This window comes from Sinocyclocheilus grahami, unplaced genomic scaffold, assembly GCF_001515645.1.
Source record: "Sinocyclocheilus grahami isolate Dianchi unplaced genomic scaffold, SAMN03320097.WGS_v1.1 scaffold790.1, whole genome shotgun sequence".
NCBI classification, from domain to species: Eukaryota; Metazoa; Chordata; class Actinopteri; order Cypriniformes; family Cyprinidae; genus Sinocyclocheilus; species Sinocyclocheilus grahami.
Genome location: NW_015505969.1, coordinates 1,167,517 through 1,188,763, shown reverse-complemented (window position 1 = coordinate 1,188,763; position 21,247 = coordinate 1,167,517). Strand labels below are relative to the sequence as shown.

Genomic DNA, 21,247 nt, shown 5'->3' with positions numbered 1-21,247 from the left:
TTCTAGCAGGCAAATTATTGTTCATTAAAAAACGGATAATTCCGGTCTTTGATTATGATTGGTTGAGCTGCATCCGAAGCTGTTGTATATTATTCTAAAAAACATACACCTGTGACCTCATTACATCAGTATTATTCCGCCACTGCGTATGTATGTTGGCAACCATTCTACTATCTGTATTACTGTGCAAATTTTTTTTTTCAAAATATCAGATTTTTGTGGTGAATTTTGACGACTTGTGTGGGCTAAGAGCATGCTAACCGTTTTATAGAAGCAATAATCTCCACACCGTGTAGAGCCTAACACCCCTTAGCTGTTCTCAATTCACTGTAAACCACAGCTTGTTGGGGCTTATTGTTTTAGTACTTTAGTATCTGACAGCCTACACATAAGGTATGTTTACATGCACCATTTTTATCCAATCCAATTTCAGATTTCGAAAGATCTGTTTGTATTAACCCTAAACATTGCAGTCTGATTGACAAATTTGTTTACATACGCATTACATTGTTTTTTTTTTGGTAACACTTTAGTATAGGGACCAGTTCTCACTATTAACTAGTTGCTTATTAGCATGCCTATTATTAACATATAGGAGTTTGAGGCAAAAATCATAGTTAATGGTTTGTTAATAGCGAGGATTGGACCTTAAAATAAAGTGTGACCTTTTTTTATGTGTAAAACCATTCAATTAGTTTAAACTAAAATGACAGGGAGGATAGGATCCAAATGCAGTGATTTTTTTATTAAAATAAAACAAAAGTAAATCCCTGTAACAAAAAAGAGATTCTAAACACAAGATAAACAGGATTAATACTTAATAAGGACATCTGAAATCTTCTACATTTGAATTTGAACTTTCTTCATGACTGTTTAAAAAAAGTAGGTTCTATCTATATAGTATGAATATGGGTATAATGGGAAATACTACACCCACCATGTTGTTATAATCATGTGACTTGCTAGTTGCGTCATGTGACTCAGTTGCGTTGCTTCACTTCCATTTATAAATTCTCTCCCTTGACCTCATGGGATAGTACAGTGTCAGTAGGATAATAGTAGGTCAGCGGAGCTGCACGAGCCTATGGCAACGAAGCCCGCCAGAATGGGCGGGGCATCTAGCTTTATAAGCGGGCACTTCGCCATATGATCCTCAGGTTACTTCGACTTCGTCATAGCATGGCCAGCAACGCAGTACTCATTCCCGTATCTCAGGGAACAGGTTAGTAAAAAGTTTGTAACCGTGTACATTCCCTATCGATATTTCACTCGTACTGCGTCTGCTTAAGGAACCAGGACAATCCTGCCGTGCTATGCTAAAGGAAAGACTAATACTTGAACTTGCCTTGAGCACCAATTGGGGCCCAGAGGGACCAAGTATTTTGCAGGGAAGCCCCGCAGGAGGCAATAGGGCCAAACTCGCAGAGGTCGGCCCAGCGCTGAGTAATCGTTCCAAGAGAAATTGTACAGCCTCGGAACCCAGAGGGGGCCAAGAGCATATAGTGAAGACGGCAAATGCCTGAAGCACTGGTTATGCCATATGCCAGAATAAGTCAGTTTAAGCAGAAAGGACCCGAGCCTGTAAGGCCGGAACATCCAGATTATAAAACCTGGTAAATGTGGACGGCGAGGCCCAGCTGGCCACCGCACACATTTCTGCAACGGACACACCGCTAAACCAAGCCCAAGAAGAGGCAACGCCTCTTGTTGACTGGGCTTTTACTCCCATGGGGCATTGTAGGCCCAAAGAAGAGTACGCTAGCGTGATAGCGTCGACTATCCATTTGGAAAGTCTCAGCTTCGTGACCGGAGACACTTTGGTGCGGTCACCAAAGCATACAAAAAGCTGTTCCGGAACGCTCAATATATATTCTCAATGCCCTGACGGGGCAGAGAAAATTCAGCTCTTGGTCCTGCTCCGAAGGAGGAAGCACCGAAAGAGCTAATACCTGTGTTCTGAACGGAGTCGAGAGCGCTTTAGGTACATAACCATGCCTCGGCTTCAGGATGACCTTGGAGTCGTTGTGCCCGAATTCGAGGCAGGTGGGGCTCACCGAGAGTGCCTGCAGATCTCCCATACGCTTTACCAATGCTAACGCCAGTAGCAGAGCAGTTTTTAGCGTCAGGGGACGAAGGTCAATGGACTGTAGCAGCTCGAAGGGAGAGCTCTTCACAGCCCTCAACACCGTGGCAGGTCCCATGTAGGGACGATGATAGGGCAAGGCGGGTTGGGCATCCTAGACCCCTTCAAAAAACAAACGACTATGTTGTTTCTGCCCACCGACTGGCCAGCTATAGGAGCATATGAGGCTGCTATGGCTGCTACATAGACCTTGAGAGTGGAGGGGGAACGACCCTTATCCAACAGCTCTTGCAGGAAGGACAATATCAGAGATATGTCACAGGAAAATGAGTCTGCACCGCGGGCCGTACACCAGGTGGAGAAGACAGACCATTTAAGGGCATAGAGCCGCCTCGTAGAGGGTATTTCACGAGTTCGCACTAACATATAATTGGATTGAGCAATAAGTAAGCATATTTGCCGTGCTATCCAGAGGGAGCACTCCAAACTCGGGAGAGAGCCTGAACTCAGAGAACTCCCCCTATCCCTAAAATGGGATGAGAAATAGAATAAGAGTGAGGAGTCGGGGTGGAGGAGGGATGCTGGAAAACTTTTGTGGGATGGAGGTAAGTTGGCTGTATATATATGTAAGCTACGCATTGTGCTAGTTAAGGTGATTAACTAATTGTTTTTTGTTTTTTTTTTTTAGATCAGAAAACATTTCAAGCTGTTATGGTCATGTTACGGGGCACGTTATCACATTTCACACCGTATTAATGAAACCAAATACAGTACAGTATTTGTACTAGACGTGCGTGAAATTAATGTGGGGAAAAAAGAAGTGGTTACACACTGAAAAATCCAAAGTGTTGTGTCCCGCTTTCTTCATTTGCATGCACATTTTCGAAATTATATTCGCATCTTCCTATCGCGCATATGACGGATAAAACGCTGGCGCCTGATGCTCACATGATTGGCATCATCAAACCAAAAGTTCAAACGGGACAAAAAAAAAAAAAGTCAGTGTACTAGTTGTGAGACAGCCAGTCTGTTTGTCATAATTGTGCACGACTCATACATGTTCGGCTTAGAGTTTATATTATTGAGATTAGGTTGATCGCGATCAGACGCAGATGGACAGTGCTGCGCAGCACAATTGCCCTCTCAACATCACACGGTTTCTCTTCCTTTGTCGTTTGTGTTTTGAAGTGTTCGCAGATCTGAGTGTTGCTGACTAAAGAAACGGAAAGTGGAATAAAGCTGCTGTCAGACTGGAGAACATAGACGCATCTCGACACTCCGCTTGGATACAGAAGATCAACGCGGATAAACGTGTTTGAGGATGGAGGTATGATCTCGTTTTATGTATGAATTACTTTTAGCTTCTGGGTCCTTCAATAAAAATCTTTTCAGATTCGACTGCGTAGTAAAATGAAAAACTGCTCAAGACATTTGGTTTAATAGCCTATATGAATGAATGTAAACGGAATGGATAAGTGAGAAACTGAAATCCAAGGGCTCACGTGTTTATACTGACATTTAGGTAAATGTTTACAATAACTTTGTAACATAAATAACTAGACAATTATGAATAATATTAATAATAGCAATGTAGATGTCTAGAGTTGGAGAAGTAGAATAGTTATTGGAGAATAGTAGTATAATATTTATTATCATGACTACTCAAACTGCATGAGTGCACTCTAAAAAAATGCTGGGTTAAAAAGGGACAAACCCAGCTATTGGGTTATTTTGACCCAGCGGTTAAGTTCAAAACAACCCAAACGCTGGGTCAAAACAACCCATCTGCTGGGTTTGTCATTTTTAACCCAGCACTGGGTTATATTTAACCCAGCATTTTTTAGAGTGTGTGCTTTAATGACCTGTCAAGCCTTGTTTCAATAATATTAGTAAATGTCATTTAGTTATTTAGTCTTGCTTTTACTGTTTTGTTCTGGACCATTTTAGGGTTGTTGCTTTTTGAGAAATGTATGAGGCTCCCTCTGACGACAGCCCATGGTGTTTAGTACACTCTAAAAAATGCTGGGTTAAATACAACCCCGTGCTGGGTTAAATAGGGACAAACCCAGCAATTGGGCTGTTTTGACCCAGCGGTTGGGTTAAATGTTTAACCCAACCTTCTGGGTAGTAACCAAACCACTGGGTCAAAACAGTCCAATTGCTGGGTTTGTCCCTATTTAACCCAGCACTGGGTTGTAGTTAACCCAGCATTTTTTTTAGAGTGTAACTTTAAACAAAATTGCAAAGCTTATGAAATGAAAGATTATTATTACTATTTTTTTTTTTGTTCATAGGAAATTAAAGAAGGTTTGTCTTTTGGTTAGCCCTGCTACTATAATCATTTAATTTTGACCCATATGCCCTCCAAAATATCTGTTACCATAAATCACAGTTAGTCCACAGTGGCTGAAGTGAGCTACTGCAGATACACTATAACGTGCTGGGAAAATGACTACTCAGACTGTTTTAACCCCAAATTACCACAAAGTGAGGCAAGAAGAGCCGTCTGCAGAATATCCTGTTTGAAAAGTAAGAGCTTTGATTTTTTTCTCTTAACCATAAGCATTAAAGCTCCTCACGTGGCATGTTGGGTTGTTACTTCTGCAAGTGTAATCAAAGAGCATTCAACTCTTTCCTTGGTGTTCATTTTAAGGCAGTTAAAAAGGATGTGAAAGGAAGAGGTATGCTTTTCCACAGAATGTACGTGTCTGCACTACTAGTCAAACGTTTGCACACACAAACACAAATCTGAATATAGATTTTTCGTCATGATCATAAAAACATAAAGTTTTGTGAACGAATGCAAATTTGGCCTGTATATGATTTAACAAAAATAAAAATAACCCTATGCATGAAAATGACATATATATACTGTAAGGAATAATTGATGACAGGCAGTTGTGCATTATTTTTCAATAATTCAACAGAATGGAGTCAATTATTCCATTATACCATGCTTACCACACCTCAAGATATTGCGCATTTGTTTTATTTCAAGATATTTGTCTGGGTTTTGTCCTTAAAATGCTCTTGTGTGTAGAACCAATTTTTTTTTTTACGCATGTTGTTAATTCCAGTTATTGGAGAGAAAAATAGAGAGATTAAGTGAGTATGAAATAAATAAATTTCTGCTTTATTTTTCTAATAATTCATAATATATATATATAGCGGTTGAACCTTTTGTAACAGTTGTGCATGTCAGTTGTCCTCAGAGTGAAAAGATGGATCTCAAAATGACAAACAAGGGACTCATGAACAACTATCACAAAACAAAACAAAAAACAGCTGTGAATCATCCAGGTAACAACACAGTATTAAGAATCAAGGGTATGTAAACTTTTGAACGGGGTCATTTTTATAAATTCGACTATTATTTTCTCTTGTGGACTATATGTAAATGTATTTCATTGTGAAATATCTTATTCAGGTCAGTACTAAATAAAAAATAACATGCATTTTGTATGATCCCTAGGGAGCAACATAAATACACAGACCAAAATAGGATAATTAACAAGACACAGGTGAACTGACTGAAGTAATCAAGGGGAGACAGAATCTAGGTCAAAGGAACAAACTAAACAGGAAACGAAAGAAACACAAAAGTCCATAATCGTGACACATATGTATTTCTTTCTTCAGTGGAACACGAAAGGAGATGTTTTGAAGAATGTTGATGCTGCTCCTTTAATGAAAGCGTATGGTGACCAGGGCATGTCAAGCTCTAAAAAGTGCAAAAAGACCATAAAAGCACTCCATATGAATTGTGCCCTGTACTTGAAAATCTTCTGTTATATAATATAAAAATAACAATATCTTTGTGTAATTCATTGAAAATCTAAAAGCTCTCAAATCCAGGGGATCTAGAAAATTTAAATACGGTGACAAAGGGGTGGCATAAGGCCATGAGCATGCATAGTTCTTGTGGATTTATGGCCTCGTATACACATTTGTGTCCATGAATATTCAAAACAGTTGCATTACAAGTTATCTTCTATTTTGTTAATTAACACTCTCTAGCAACCATATATCAACACCCTAGCAACCATCCAGAATACCCTAGCAAACTGTTTAACAGAAAATAATTACGATACTCAACAAAGTTATTTGTCAAGGTACTTGACTCAACAAAATAATACCACAGTCTCAGATATCCTATCTGGATGAGATTAGATTTCTCAGAGGATCTCGGCTTTAGCTGAGAAGTAGCAGTTTTCTGAATCATGAACATATAGTACATTTGCTATGACAGCTATTTTTAAAGTACAAAGTAAAAATCACCTTGACTTTTTCCACAATTGCACATTCAATGCATAGTGACAAGCTATGTAAAAAATGGTTGATGGGGCAAGAGAAATTATGATTATAACTTAGATTTCATTCAATACTGAAAATAATCCATTAAAAAGGTACAGTGATATTCACGAATTGTTTATTTTTAAGTTATATACTTTTATACTTTTTAGAGTACTGTGAATTGCAGGGAGGTATCTTTGTCATTTATTCCCTGTTTTTTGAGTTTATGTGTTCAATATTTCCACTTTTGCCTTATACATAATGTATATCCTCATGACCCCAAATGGGTTTGAACCTTGGCTGAACTCTCAGAGGCATGCGTCCAGAAAGCATGAATTAAAGTAAAATTGCATCATGTGTCTACTGATAGTGTTTACTCAAAGACTCTCTTTAATAGAGGCATACATGTACCAAGCACACATACTTGCACATGATTAGGGGCACAACAAAAACGTACTGTGGTGTGATGGTAAGTATTGTATTTAGCTGGTTAAAGATTTGTCAAAGAATGGCACAGTACTTTTCAAACAGGTCTATAATACCTGGATAAAAAGGTCCATTAGCATTCATATTTATCTTAATGGAAGTTACTCAGCTAGGGCAGGGGCTAACTGGAACATGCTAATTAGCTATACCCTTAGCTAAACAGTGGTAAAATTACTGAACTGGACTGCAATTACTGGAGTGGTTTACTGCTGTAATAAATCATGATAATTAACTGTTTACAGTGTAAATTGTAATACATTGTCACATTGTCACACATGGTCATACATTTCACAAAACAATAGGCATTTTTTTTCTGTGGTAACCTCTTGTGTTAATTTATGCCCTTTCAAAGGAAGATGATTATATGACAGATGTTGTGTCTGGTGCTCTGGAGCCATAGATTCAGCTGTCTCTGGGTCAGTTTTGCTGTTGGATCCTGTTGTGACTGTGATTTGGTTGCTAGTTTTGCCAGTCAGAGAAACATCTGCTGAAATAGTACAGCCCTGTGGGAAAACTAGTGGTTTTCCTTAAAGGGGTCATATGATGTTGCTAAAAAGAACATTATTTTGTGTATTTGGTGTAATGAAATGTGTTTATGCGGTTTAAGGTTAAAAAAACACATTATTTCCCACATACTGTACATTATTGTTTCTCCTCTATGCCCCGCCTTTCTGAAACACGTCGTTTTTTACAAAGCTCATCGGTCTGAAAAAGCGAGGTGTGCTATGATTGGCCAGCTATCCAGTGCGTTGTGATTGGCCGAATTCCTCAAGCATGTGACGGAAATGTTATGCCCCTCACCATATTGTGATGCCCTGTCCGGCCGGAGCAATGATTCAAAAACATGAAAACCCATTATAAACGAGGCATTTGTTGCATCCAGTGGGGACATAATTATGGATTAAAATGACTTATACTGTGTTGCGTTGCATCGCGCCGCGTAAACATAAAACCATGTCTGCATTTGTCTGCAATCACACAGCGGATTCACAGAATAAAAGTTACATCTTCCTTCTTTGCGTGAACATTTGGGCGGCGTTATGCAAATCTTCCCACATAGTGATGTAGATATGTGGGGGCGTGTTAGAACGAGCCGTTTTAGGTAGGCGTGGTTAACTCTTAACTTTTATAAAGAATATCTCTTTGGATTTGAGACTTTAGTCTTTGCAACTTTACAGATCTTCTTTATGCACCAAGAGCTTGTAACACTCCAAAGAGAAAGGAAAAATTGAAATCGCATCATATGACCCCTTTAAAAATAAAGGTTTGGTTGGAACTAAAATGGGATTTACAGTCTCATACCTTCATTAAGAACTTTGTTGGTTCTTTAGTAAACCATCTATGTAGTGGTGCTTTAAAGTATTATAAATACTTTATATATGTGCACATATCTCAATCTTAAAGATACAGTTAGAAACAATAAAATGTATAGTATTGATTAAACTAGATGTGTAATGTTTGTGAACTGAGTTGGCTTGAAAAAGCCTTGACTGAAAGTTTTAAGGAGTTGTAAAAGCTTGAAGTTTGGAAGTTTAGATAGATTAGACAGATGTTTATAGCTTGTTTAGATAGCATGTTGCAGCATGATTAGCATGTTGCAGCATGATTAGCATGGTTGTTACAATGTTGCTAGCATGATGAACATGTTGCTAGCATGTTTCTAGCATGAGTAACATGTTGTTAGCAATGTTGCTAACATGTTAACATGTATACTTATCATGTTTTTAAGCATGATTGTTAACATGTTGTTAGCATTTTGCTAGCATGTTTCTAGCATGATTAGCATGTTTGTTGTTAGCATGATTAGCATGTTGTTACAATGTTGCTAGCATGATGAACATGTTGCTAGCATGTTTCTAGCATGAGTAACATGTTGTTAGCAATGTTGCTAACATGTTAACATGTATACTTATCATGTTTTTAAGCATGATTGTTAACATGTTGTTAGCATTTTGCTAGCATGTTTCTAGCATGATTAGCATGTTTGCTAACATGTTTTTGCATGGTTAACATGTTGCTAGGATGTTTCTAGCACAATTTATGTGTTGTTAACATGTTTTAAGCCTGATTAGCATGTTGTTAGTATGTTTCTAACATGATTAGCGTGTTGTTACCATGTTTTTAGCATTACTAGCCTGTTGCTAACATGTTTCTAGCATGTTTAACGTATTATTATCATTTTCATGGCATTTTTTTAGCATGCGTGGCATGTTGCTAGCATGTTTCTAGCATGATTAGCGTGTTGTTAACATGTTAACATGTATGCTTATCATGTTTTTAAGCATGATTGTTAACATGTTGTTAGCATGTTGCTAGCATGTTTCTAGCATGATTAGCATGTTTGTTAACATGGTTAACATGTTGCTAGCATGTTGTCATCATTTTGCTAGCATGTTTCTAGCACAATTAATGTGTTGTTAGCATGTTTTTAGCCTGATTATCATTTGTTAGTATGTTTCTAACATGATTAGTGTGTTGTTACCATGTTGTTAGCATGTTTTTAGCATGACTAGCCTGTTGCTAACATGTTTCTAGCATGTTTAACGTGTTATTAGCATTTTCATGGCATTTTTTAGCATGCTTGGCATGTTGCTAGCATGCTTCTAGCATCATTAGCGTGTTGTTAACATGTTGGTAGTATGATTAGCATAGACAGAGAGATTAGAAATATTATGATAGATAACTTAAAGCTTAAATGAGTCTCAAGGGATTTTAACAGTTGGAGTTTGAAGAGTCTTGGCTCATTTGATCATTCCGTCAATGTAAGTCTGTGGAATTTTTAGGATTTTTTTAAATCTTAATTTTTATGAAAACGGTAAGTCGGATCAGTTAGAAAAGTCATAGCACCTAAATTCAGAACAGTCTGAAGGTCTGACCCGAGTTCGGTGGTTGTACTTTTTAATGTGTAGGAGGAGATACTGACTAAATTTTGGCTCAGAAGAAGAAGGTTATATAGCAGATCAGTAAGTTGGCTTTTTCAAGCCAACTTAATAAAAGACCACTTAAGTGTACAAGTGAATACACTATCTTGACTATTTTTCTTATTACATTCTTAAGTGCACTTTGTAATAATGGTAAATTAAAAGTTTTACTTTAAAATACGTTTGAATGTTTTTAACATTTAAAAAAAAAAATCTTTTGTTGTACTTTAAATAAGTACACTTATTTTGATGCACGTGAAGTACTTGATTATAATTTTAACCAGTGAATTGTCAATATTAAATTTAAAGTTAATATATTTTAAATGAACTAAATTGCAACTTCATCATTACAGATGTGTAATTACAAATATATTTAAATATATAACATACAAGTTTCAATAGAAATGACATTAAAGTCAATGATTTAATATTTTTCACAAGGGCAGATATCAGTATGCTAATCATTTTATGCTAAACATTTCTCTCTCTCTCTCTCTCTCTCTCTCTTTCTCTCTACTTGTAAATCTGAATAAATATAGATGATTTGAAGGGTTAGTTCACCCAAAATGAGCAAATTGGCATAATTTATTCGCCGTCATATAATTTCAATTAAATTGTATTGTTTTATGGCCATTATTTTAAAAAACCTACCCTATGTAGGAAGCTATAGGAATCATTTTCTTTTCTTTATGGAGTTCTGTTACTCAGCAGAAACACTGTGTGAAAGCACAACATGAACCTGCTGTTGCAACTTAGGCTGCTGTTGTGAAAAAGGCTTAAAAGTGAATCCATTAGAAATTCCATTTTGCAGTTACTGTATGTATACACAGCTTCAACTAAATTTGAACCAGTGTTTCTTAGGGATGCACGATATATCGGCCACCATATCGGTATCGGCCAATAAATGCTCATTTTTTCTGTTATCGGTATCGGCCCGATAAGAAAATTTGGCCGATATCTTAAAGCCGATAAATAATGCATTATTTCCTTCAGAGACACTTCAGATGCGCGCTGTTCGTTTGCAGCCTTTTGTGCAATTGTACGTTGTAATATTGTGTTTATTTAGTGTTTCTCATACCACAAACTGCACATGATCGGTCTCCACTGACATGGTTTTGCTCAAGTATCACTGACCCAGACCCTCACAGGCCGGTCTGTGGTTTATTTCTCAGGCCACAGCACCCTAAAATAGAGCTTTCTGTACTCCCACTCCTAAAGCGAGCCCATAATTCCCACCCGCCCTACAGATTTATCCAAACATAGGGTTAAAATGATCTCTGGCTAACTTATGTAGGTCATAATTTGTGTGTCTTGTTTTGTTTAACAGATTTGACTGTTTTAATAGGAACTGAATGTTTTGACTAAATCGGCTTGACTATAATATTAATGTACATTCATTATGCCAAAAACATCACATTTAAGTATAATGATGTATCGCCTAAATTCCTTGGAACAAATACAGTCATAAACGAGAAAATAGTTTTCACTTATATTAATATGGATGACCTATTCCTAAGATCTCCATTATGATGTTTTTTTTTTCTTAGGGGTTCCTTCTTCAGTCCTCTTTACCAAAAATACCAACAAGGATGGGTTTGAACAAAACATTAAACTAATTCTTGACCCTATTGTCCTCATTTTGAAGTTTACAATTTTTACAGTGGTTTGGTTTTCGAGGAACAGGAAAGAGCTAACAATCATGGGCGCCAAAATAATCAGTCAAGGGGTGGGTGGTCTCAGGGGAATTCTGCTTATCATGGGTAAAGAAAATGTACTGCAGGAAAGGGAGGGAAGTGGATTGGGGGAAAACACGGCTTCTTTCGGTCTTTGGAGGCACAAATGTGTTCAGTGGTATTCAGAAGGTGTGTGATATTAAGTGAGAGGTTGTGCTTTTGTGGTAGGAGGAAGCAAGGTGACTGTGGTCATCATGTCTGTGGAAATCTAGTTAAATAAAGTGTTGAAAGTGTGTAGATTTGGGAAGAATGTTGATGGAGAGACATGTTTCCGTTTGCAAAGTCTGGCAGAGCCACATATAGAGAAAAAGGCAAGTATAAGATAAATTACTGCCAAGAACAAGTGCTTACTCTTGTGTTTGAGGCTTTGAAGCATACTGTAGGATAATGTTCAGCACAAATTCAGCCATGACCAATGCTTTAATAAAAATGTTCTTCACTTTTCAATGAAACACTGATATATTCCTTGTGATTAGTGAGAGATAGAGGCTCCCCCAGGCAGTAAGTGTGATGCTGGTCAGCTGTGCTGCTGATAAACTCAAGAGTACACCCATCTTTGTTCTTCGACACAAAACAGCTGCTGTGTCCAGAATATACAACTAGTGTGCTGCATACTACTAACTTTTCTCTAACTGCAACTTTATAGCTCTCATTCACAAATTTATCTGTCCTAATTGGGACTTTATATCTCACAATTGCAACTTATTTCTTACAATTACCATTTTATATCTCACAATTGTGCTTTATACAGTGGGGCAAAAAAGTATTTAGTCAGCCACCAATTGTGCAAGCAAAAACAAATTGATATCACACAAATTCAACTTTTTTCTCATAATTGCAACTTTATATCTCTCAATCACAAATTTATATACAGTGGGTACAGAAAAGAATCACCCCCTTTAAAAAATAATCACATTTTGTTGCTTTGCAGCCTGAAATGAAGATGGACACAGTTTTTGTTTTATCCCGCTGTATTTACTCAGTGCAACATATAGCATCCAAGTGAAAGATATAACACCAACATGTAAAAAACAAACACATTTTTTTTTAAAAACAGAATCACTGTGTTGGAAAAAGGATCACCCACTTGTGTCAGTATTTTGTTTAACCACCTTTTGCTTTAATTACAGCCTTTAGTCTGTTGGGATATGTCTCTACTAACTTTACACATCTAGACTTTGCAATATTTGCCCCCTCTTCTTTGCAGAACTGCTCAAGCTCAGTTAAATCTGATGATGACAGTTTGTGGACTGCAGTCTTCAAGTCTGGGCTTTGACTAGGCCATGCAAGGACATTCATCTTTTTCTCCTTCAACCACTGTGTGGTCAGTTTTGCTGTGTTCTTTTGGTATTTTGGGTCATTGTCATTTTGAAAGTAAACCTTCTTCCCATTGACAACTTTCTGGCAGAGGGCAGCAGATTTTTCTCAAGAATTTGCCGGTATTTTGCCCCATTCATATTCCTTTTATCCTGACAAGTGCTCCAGTCCCTGCTGCAGAGAAACAACCCCATAACAGTATATTACCACCTCCATACTTTACTGTAGGAGCGGTGTTATTTGGATGGTGAGCTGTATTGGACTTTCGCCAGACATATCATTTGGTGTTGAGGCCAAGTAATTCAATTTTAGTCACATCTGCCTCAGAATCTTCAAAGTGCGTTTTGTCAAAGCTCAGTCATGACTGTATGTGGCATTTTTGGGGAGTGGCTTTTTTTCTAGCAACCCTCCCATACAAGCCACATTTGTGGAGAATTTGTGATATTGTTGTCACATGACAGTACCTTGCCACTCATAGTTGATTGTTTGCTTCAGTTGCACTACCAAGGACTGAAATGCTCCAGGAAAGCTCTTTTCATGCTAAGCTAATCAAAATGACCACGGCTGATCACAGTGCCATTGAGAATGGGATTAGCTACACCTGATTGATTCTACAAGTCATTTTTAGGGAAAATTCCCGGGAAGGCGCGTTCTCGCACCTTAGACAGTCCAGAGGAGGGAGGGAGGGAGTTCTGGAAGAGGGCGAGGAATAGAAGAGGTGTCAAACAAAACCAAGTCCAACGTAAAAGTCCATGGGGGACTGGAGGGTGGGAGGAGCCATGGGGAAGCCAGGAGCAAGAGAAGCCAGATGTATACCCAGGCTACAGTCAGCATGCAGTTCCACGGCGGAGTCACAGGAGGGAAGAGCCATGGTGGAGACGTAACCAGAGGAACGATCTCCTGTGACGAAGCCGGCCAAGATGGAGACCCAGACGGAGCCGAGGAGACACGAAGCTAGGGTGACACAGAAGGTCCGGAGGGCCAAGGTGGAGCTCATGGCTCAAGGGACTGGGACTCAAGGGACTCTGAGACATGGATCTGGAAGACCACTGCGGAGCCAGTGCGACCGAAGACAATGGTGGAGCTGGAGGGAAGGAGGAGCCCGGTGGAGCTGAAGGGATAAAGGGCAGAGGTGCAACTGGCAGCCCGTAATCCTGAGGTGGAACCGTCTGACCAAGGTGAAGCTGGTGGGACGAGGGAGCCTGGTGGAGCTTGTAAGGAAACAGTGAGCGAGCATTTGGCCAGGGCTAAGGAACTGACTGCTTTTTGGAGAGGAGGCAGGAGAGGGAGGCTGGGTGGGAACACAGGAGAGCAGGAGTTAGGAGGAACCATAGGAGATGCAGGAGTTTTTGGGCTGGGCGGAATCAGCAGGAGCACTAGAGGTTTCTGGCTGAACGGGGGCAGCAGAAAAAAGGAATTTACCTCCTCATTATAGTCCAATTCCCAGGGTCCACATTCACCTCACATGCAGAGTGTGGGCGGGGCTTCCATCCATAGCCTCAAACTCCACAAGTACTCACTCGGCGACGGGAATTGTTGCCGACTCACACACCTGGTCAGACATTAAATTGGGCTCAGGCTCCAAGGCGGAACATGGCTCAGCAGGGCTCGCTGGCTCTTTCTCCGTGGCAGGCGCAGGCTCCGTGTCTGCAGTGGAATCAGGCTGTAGCTCCGTCTGGCTGGATGTTGGCTGACTGGCTCCGTAGGCTCTGCAAGGCCGATGGTGACTGCTGAGTTATTAACCAGCACCTACTCCACACATGCGACGAAATCATCCTAAGGACCTCTCCCTGGCAGGTTTGCTCTAGACTGCTCGCTAAGACTTGAGATGTAAAACACGCAAAACGAGCGGTCTGGGTAGTGTGTCGGATTTCCCAGCTCTATGAAGTCCATGGTGTGGATCTCCAGGGAGTGATCCCTCTGCTCCAGGCACAACAATTGGACTGCAGGAAGGTCCATGGTGATGGAGGGAAAAAACAAAAAAAGAAAACGCCGCAAAAAAAAACACTGTTAGCGGTCCTGTCTTCTGTCACGGAATGTGCTAAACAGAGTACTCACAAAGACAGAATAACAATAATAGTCTTTAATCCAAATAACGTAGGGAAACAGAGAAACAAGCTAGCAACACATCCAAGCACATTGTTAAGACAGGACACCGAAGTCAGGAAACATGGGACTTTAAGTACAAAACCAGGGGTGTCAATCTCAAATCCTGGAGGGCCGGAGCACTGCAGAGTTTTGTTTCAACCCTGCTACAACACACATACCATGTAGTTTTCATATAAGCCTGAAGGACTTGATTAGTTGAATAAGGTGTGTTTAATTAGGGTTGAATCTAAATTTTGCAGGGCTCTGGCCCTCCAGGAATTGAGTTTGACACCCCTGTACTAAACCAAATGAGGACTAATAGGCTAATTAATAGACAACAGGTGAACTAAATACAATAATCACATGCACACTATGGAAACTGGGTCAAACAACAAGGCACTAAAGACAAAACCAAAAACACAAAGACCATACATGTGACATTTATATCTCACAGCTGATAATTTCTCATTTTGACTACATTTCTCACATTTGAATTCATTTGTGAAATCTTACTTTAAACTTTATTTCCCCAAGTTTTTTATTGTTTGCTCTGAGGTGGAAACAGGCTTCCATACCAGAGAGGAGTGTGGGCGATGGGTGATATAAAGCTGATAAATAATTGATATAGGCCAATAAAAATTTGTTTATTGTTGGATTTACACATATATTTTTGCCTTTATTATATAGAAAAGGGGAGAACTCAAAGGAAGGTGGAGGGAGAGAGAGAAAGTGGAAATGGGACATGACTCCTGGATTCAAACTCTGGTCTCTGGTTGTTTTGTGAAAAAAAACTTGCCAGTCTGATTAAAAATGAAAATAATCTGATTTCGTAATAGAAATCACAGCTAATTGTACTTTCAGATACTGCACACAGTATACATATTACATACTGCAGAAATAGAGTGGTAATTTGCTCTTCCAAGTATAGTCAGCCTCTCCACCACCCCCCTTTCTGTGGTTCTGATGTAACCATTTCTTGCTCTTGAAAGGTCTTTCATTTTCCAGTTGTTCTTAAGTAAGAAAACATGTCTAGTAAAAACAAGCGCATGCTGAATTTTGATCCCATTATTGCATGATGCTTGTCTTATGTAATGGGCCCAAAAAAAGACGCCCATGTGTAAAATGAGCAGTAGGGTGTGCACATCCCCCCGCAAGCTTCCTCGCTTGTGTTTGGTGGTCTGAGCTTCACTACAGGCGCTATGGGATCCTGTGTCAATAAAGTGAGATCAGGATACTGTGGTCCATCAGAAAAGAACATTCAACAGCAACACCACTGAGTGAAACAAACAGTCAGGGAATCTGCTTTTCTGTTTGCAGGAGGATGCGCCAGTCAAGTCGTCAGTGGCTCAGCTGGCTGGAAAACTCAAAGGTCATGCACCACCAATGCCAGGAAGCATGGAGGTAGTGGAGCATCTGACGTCTTTCTGTTAGTCTCTTATTGGTTGTTCTTAATGCAAATTATGTTTGTTTTTCTTCATTTTTAAATGGTACTGAAATAGTTTGGGCAAAACAAACATCAAGGAAGGGTTCTGAAGCAATATGTGCCAATGTTGTCAAGACTGAGGAGCTCTATTGTTTACAAAAGTCAATTGCCAATGTCAATTACATGTCAGTGGAGAATGTTCATTCTCTATTTTCAGTCCCACTAGTGATCATGTATATTATAACCTGTATGGTACTGAATTGCAGGTGAAATCTATGAGAAGACCCCCATGTTCTCTGGTGATAAACAACCAAAAAGATGAAGAACATGAAGAGGTGAGCATGTAACTGTCAACACATCAGTTACTATGAGTTATAAATATCAATAATCGATTAATGTTAAAACATCTTGTTATATCTTAATGCCATTTGTAATCTTTTTTTTTTCTGGTGCAGAAGGTGTCCATTTGTCCTCATCCTCCTAAGTTGAAGATAAAGAGCTCACCCCTCATTGAAAAACTACAGGTGAGATTTCCTTGATTATCCACTTCACACAAGATCTTAGTTTCAGCCAGCTGTTTGCACAAGCATTTACCATATATTTGCATTTGAAAGATGCTGACCTTAAAGGTTTGTGAGGTTGCTTATCAATTTAACCTATCATTTCCGAAGTGAACTTTCATTCAGGAAACAAGAAATGTGTTGTGTCGTGAAACTATTAGCTGAAATTTGTAGTTTAAAGTAACTCACATGTAACATGCACGGAATTGAGTTTTCAGTACATTTTAAATGCATATGCTTCCTGCAGCATTAATTGAAATACTCTCCTCTTTTTTTTTTGTAAAGGCCAATTTATTGTCTATTTTTAACACCAACATTTTACTCATAGAATTTTGCAAGTCTACCTGTTGAACCTGCTGCTACTTTTATGAAACTCTCCTGTCACCCAGTGTTGAAAATGTGCTATTGCAAGGGCATATCAAAAACAAGACCACACAATGGTCTAAAATGTTCAGAATGGCAAGCTATAAGAACACTCTTGATATTTATGCAGTATATAGTATGTGTACTATACATACAGTAGTATGCATATTGCATATGCAACATAAAAAATAATGTTGGGGAAAATTGGGGAAGTCGTGGCCTAATGGTTAGAGAGTCTCGTACCGGCAGGGATTGTAGGTGGGGGGAGTGAATGTACAGCGCTCTCTTCCACCTTCAATACCACGACTGAGGTGCCCTTGAGCAACCCCCAACTGCTCCCCGGGCGCCGCAGCAAAAAATGTCTGCCCACTGCTCCGGGTGTGTGTTCACGGTGTGTGTGTGTGTGTTCACTGCTGTGTGTGTGCACTTTGGATGGGATAAACGCAGAGCATTAATTCCGAGTATGGGTCACCATACTTGGCCACATGTCACTTCACTTCACTTCACTTCATAATAATATCCACCAAGATTTTTTTTATCATTTTCTTTTAGTCATTATTTTATGAAACTGACAAAATGTAAAAACTAGACACACTTTTACTTAAAACCAGTAGGCAGTATACAGTGTTATGTGGAGTTTGCAGTAAAAGATATTCCTCTGCAAACAAAGCCAAGGTTTTTTAATACAACTCTTCTGCCACCTAGAGTTTATATTGTACTCCTGCAAGGTCAATACCTGCAACTGAACCCCAGATATCTGTCACGAGAGGTGTCTAGTTAGTTTGAACTCTCATTGGTCCATGGGATATGTCTGCTCATAAATGGAACAGGTCCGCACTCGCTCCTCCAATTGGTTCAGGCAAGGACTCTAATGAGATAACAGCTTAGCCACAGTTGCTGAGTGCTGAGCTGTACTAGACTTGACTTAGCAGCCATCAGGCAGTCATGGGACAAAAGGGTTGCCGTTTCTCTCTCTTCTTGTTCTCTCCTGTACAGGTAGGAGATATTTGTTTCGGAACAACATCTTTCAATTTACAATGCAAGAGGAACTCAATCAAGCTTTTTTAGTTGTTTTAAGTTGCTGTTTCTTGAGGTGTATATATATATATATATGTCATCCAATGTCAACGGCTCACTAGATTTAGATCATTTGTTGCCTTTTTTGTTTGTTGAGATTAGGCTGATTTATTTTAGGCAGAACTGGTGGAATACAAACTAAGCCTAATCTGTATCCAGCAGCCTATGGCAGAAGTTAACCATGGGTAAGACACAGGTAGTCAAGTTAAAGATGATTTTAAGAACCTAGATACAGTACTACTGTGAATGGTGATGAAATTGTCTTTTAATTTCCATTTAAAAGCAATACTTTTTTTTAAAGTTATATATATATACAGTATATAATATATATATATATATATATTTTTTTTTTTAATTCTGACAGTGTTCTACCAACATGAATACCTTTCAATTTGTTGTTTTTATTTTTTTATGTATTTTAATGTTAACTAATTAATGTATTTTTATTCATTAAAATATTTTAACACTTATTAACTATATTGCATTTTCTATTTTTATTAAAAAATTCACTTGCTATTAATAGCTTATTTTATTAAATTAAATAAATTTTATGATCGTTTTTAAATTGTATTTACTTTTTTACATGTATAACATTACATTTTATATTTCCATTTTGAAATATTATGTTTCTATTAACAATTGTATCAAATATGTTTGATTAATTACTTTTATAAATTGGCTTTTTGCTTTTAGTATATAGGAAAATGGGATTTTGACAGGAAATCGGTGTGTGAGAGAAAGAATAGGTTACATGACCCAGGTCAGGCTCAAACCTGACTACCCTAGAGTCAGTGTTATTTTACTATCATTGATATACTATTATATTTTTTGTTATTCTAAATGATTTTTTTTTTTTAATTCTAAACTCTAATATTTTTTTTCACTTTATTTAAGGTAGTTTTAGTAATTTTGTCATTTTTGTTAGTTTGTCATTTTTATTAATGAGTGTTTATTTATTTATATTTATTAGTTTTAGTATATTTAGTTTCAGGTATTTTAAAAATTCAAGTTAAACTAAACAAAAATGAGAAATGTTGCCTTGCCTTAGAAACTAGCTGAAATATTTTATTTTATGTAACAACATTTTTATTTATTTATGGTTGGTTGGTTTTAGTTATAACCATAATAATCCGGCCTTGAGCACAACAGTTCCTTATACAGGATGTCTTGAACAACACACTGCCCTGTGTGCCACTAAATACATATTTAAAGTAAAATAATTGTTAATTTAACTCCCACAATTTTATGTACATCGCATCATCAGTAAGTTGCATTAGGTTAATATGTGTTATTATTATTATTATCATCTGCTCTGTTCTCTAGATAGCATTTAAAAACAATTTGACCACTAGTTTGGTCTCTATTCAAGAACATTATGCAGGAGCCTTAAAACATTCTTTCCTTCTCTCTTTAAGGCCAATCTTGCTCTCTCTCCAACTGTCCTGCTCTCCCCACCCAAAAGTCCAGAGTCCAAACGGCCGCCCACAGCCTGCAGTCCCATCAGCCCCTGCAGCTCCCTGAGCTCCACCCTGCAGCCCACTCAGCTGTCCTGTGAAGATGAGGCGCCGGTTAGCTTCGAGCAGCCGGTCGAGGGTACTCCACTGCCAAGCATCAACAAGGTCAACTAGCTTATAAATATATCGCTTTCCAAAATACATTTTGTCCAAAATGTATATTTATATTTTTTACTCTTGTTTGGGAACTTACTGTAATGTCAATGTGACACAAACTTGTCCTTTAGAGCGAAGATTTGATTCTGATAAAGAAGTGACAATCATTTACATTCGGTATAAAATATTTACACTAATAAGTAACAAATTGCTGTCTTCTTAACAGTGGAAATGTAAATAAAAATGAGATGGGAGGAAAAATTATATTTCAGTGTTTTTGCATTCTCTCACAAAACTTTTGCATTTCCCCAAGAAACTTTGCATTTGCTCACAAGACTTTTGTGATGGAAATAATATGAGGTGGGAGGAGAATGGAAAGTTTCTTGGGGGAATGCAACATTTTTGCAAGAAAATGCAAATGTCGTGTAAGAGAATGCGATACTTCTGCAAGAGAAAGTTTCTCAGATTAACACAGAAAAATGCACAAAAATATAATTTTTCCTCCCAACTTATTTTTGTTTCTATCAGCATGTCCCCTTAGGAGCTCTGTAGTAATGCTTTTTGAATATATATATATATATATATATATATATATATAGTCGCGGGGTGAGACCTGGGAAAACACATCGAGGTAAACAGATGGCAGGTTAGGAGGCTGACACTCACCCAACCTCTCGCTGTCTGTCGCTAGGTAGACCGGCCTGGGGCTGGGGGGTCCCTGGCAGGGTCGCCGTGGCCCGTTCCGGGCGGTACGGTGTGGCATCCTGGATCCGAGGAGGAGCTTCTGGAACCCCATAGGCCCGCTGCGCTTCTCCGGTGAGGAAGGGGGCGATGATGCGAGCCCACTCTTCCTGGACCCACCCCTCCCGGGCCGTGATGACCTCAAACGTGTGGAGGTAAGCCTCGATGTCGTCGCTCTCGGTCAACCGGACGAGGTATTGGTGCGCTCTGACCGGCGCTTCCGGGAGGGGCAGGCGCCCCGCCACGCTGGCCTGCAGCTGTTCCATGACCCGGTCAGTATATTCCTGCCGGGCGGCCAGTCGCTCTGTAAACTGCTGCTGGCGGGCCGAGAGCTCCGTTAGGCGGCGGATGACCACTTCCATGTGTCCGGGGGAAGAGAGCGGTTTCTCCTAGAAGAAGCACAGATATCGTTAAGGCCACCTGGCGGTACCCGTCTGTGTCTCAATTCACCTGTTCCGCCCGCATTCTCCACCATAAGTCGCGGGGTGAATGAGAGCACAGACTCGGTACTGGTCGAAAGAGCCCCGGAGGGTGATTTATTTGCCCACACAC

At 39.1% G+C, this 21,247-nt stretch overlaps 1 protein-coding gene across 1 annotated transcript in view; it reads left to right on the top strand.

Moving 5' to 3' along the window:
* The first annotated feature begins 3,260 nt into the window (after nucleotides 1-3,260).
* Nucleotides 3,261-21,247, top strand: part of LOC107561754 (capZ-interacting protein-like) — a 24,507-nt gene continuing 6,520 nt past the window's right edge. The window contains exons 1-5 of the mRNA XM_016246231.1: nucleotides 3,261-3,410; nucleotides 16,239-16,322; nucleotides 16,611-16,679; nucleotides 16,800-16,868; nucleotides 19,760-19,963. Of these exons, the coding sequence (XP_016101717.1) occupies nucleotides 3,405-3,410; nucleotides 16,239-16,322; nucleotides 16,611-16,679; nucleotides 16,800-16,868; nucleotides 19,760-19,963 (432 nt within the window). The 5' untranslated portion in view covers nucleotides 3,261-3,404. The remainder of the gene's footprint in view (nucleotides 3,411-16,238; nucleotides 16,323-16,610; nucleotides 16,680-16,799; nucleotides 16,869-19,759; nucleotides 19,964-21,247) is intronic.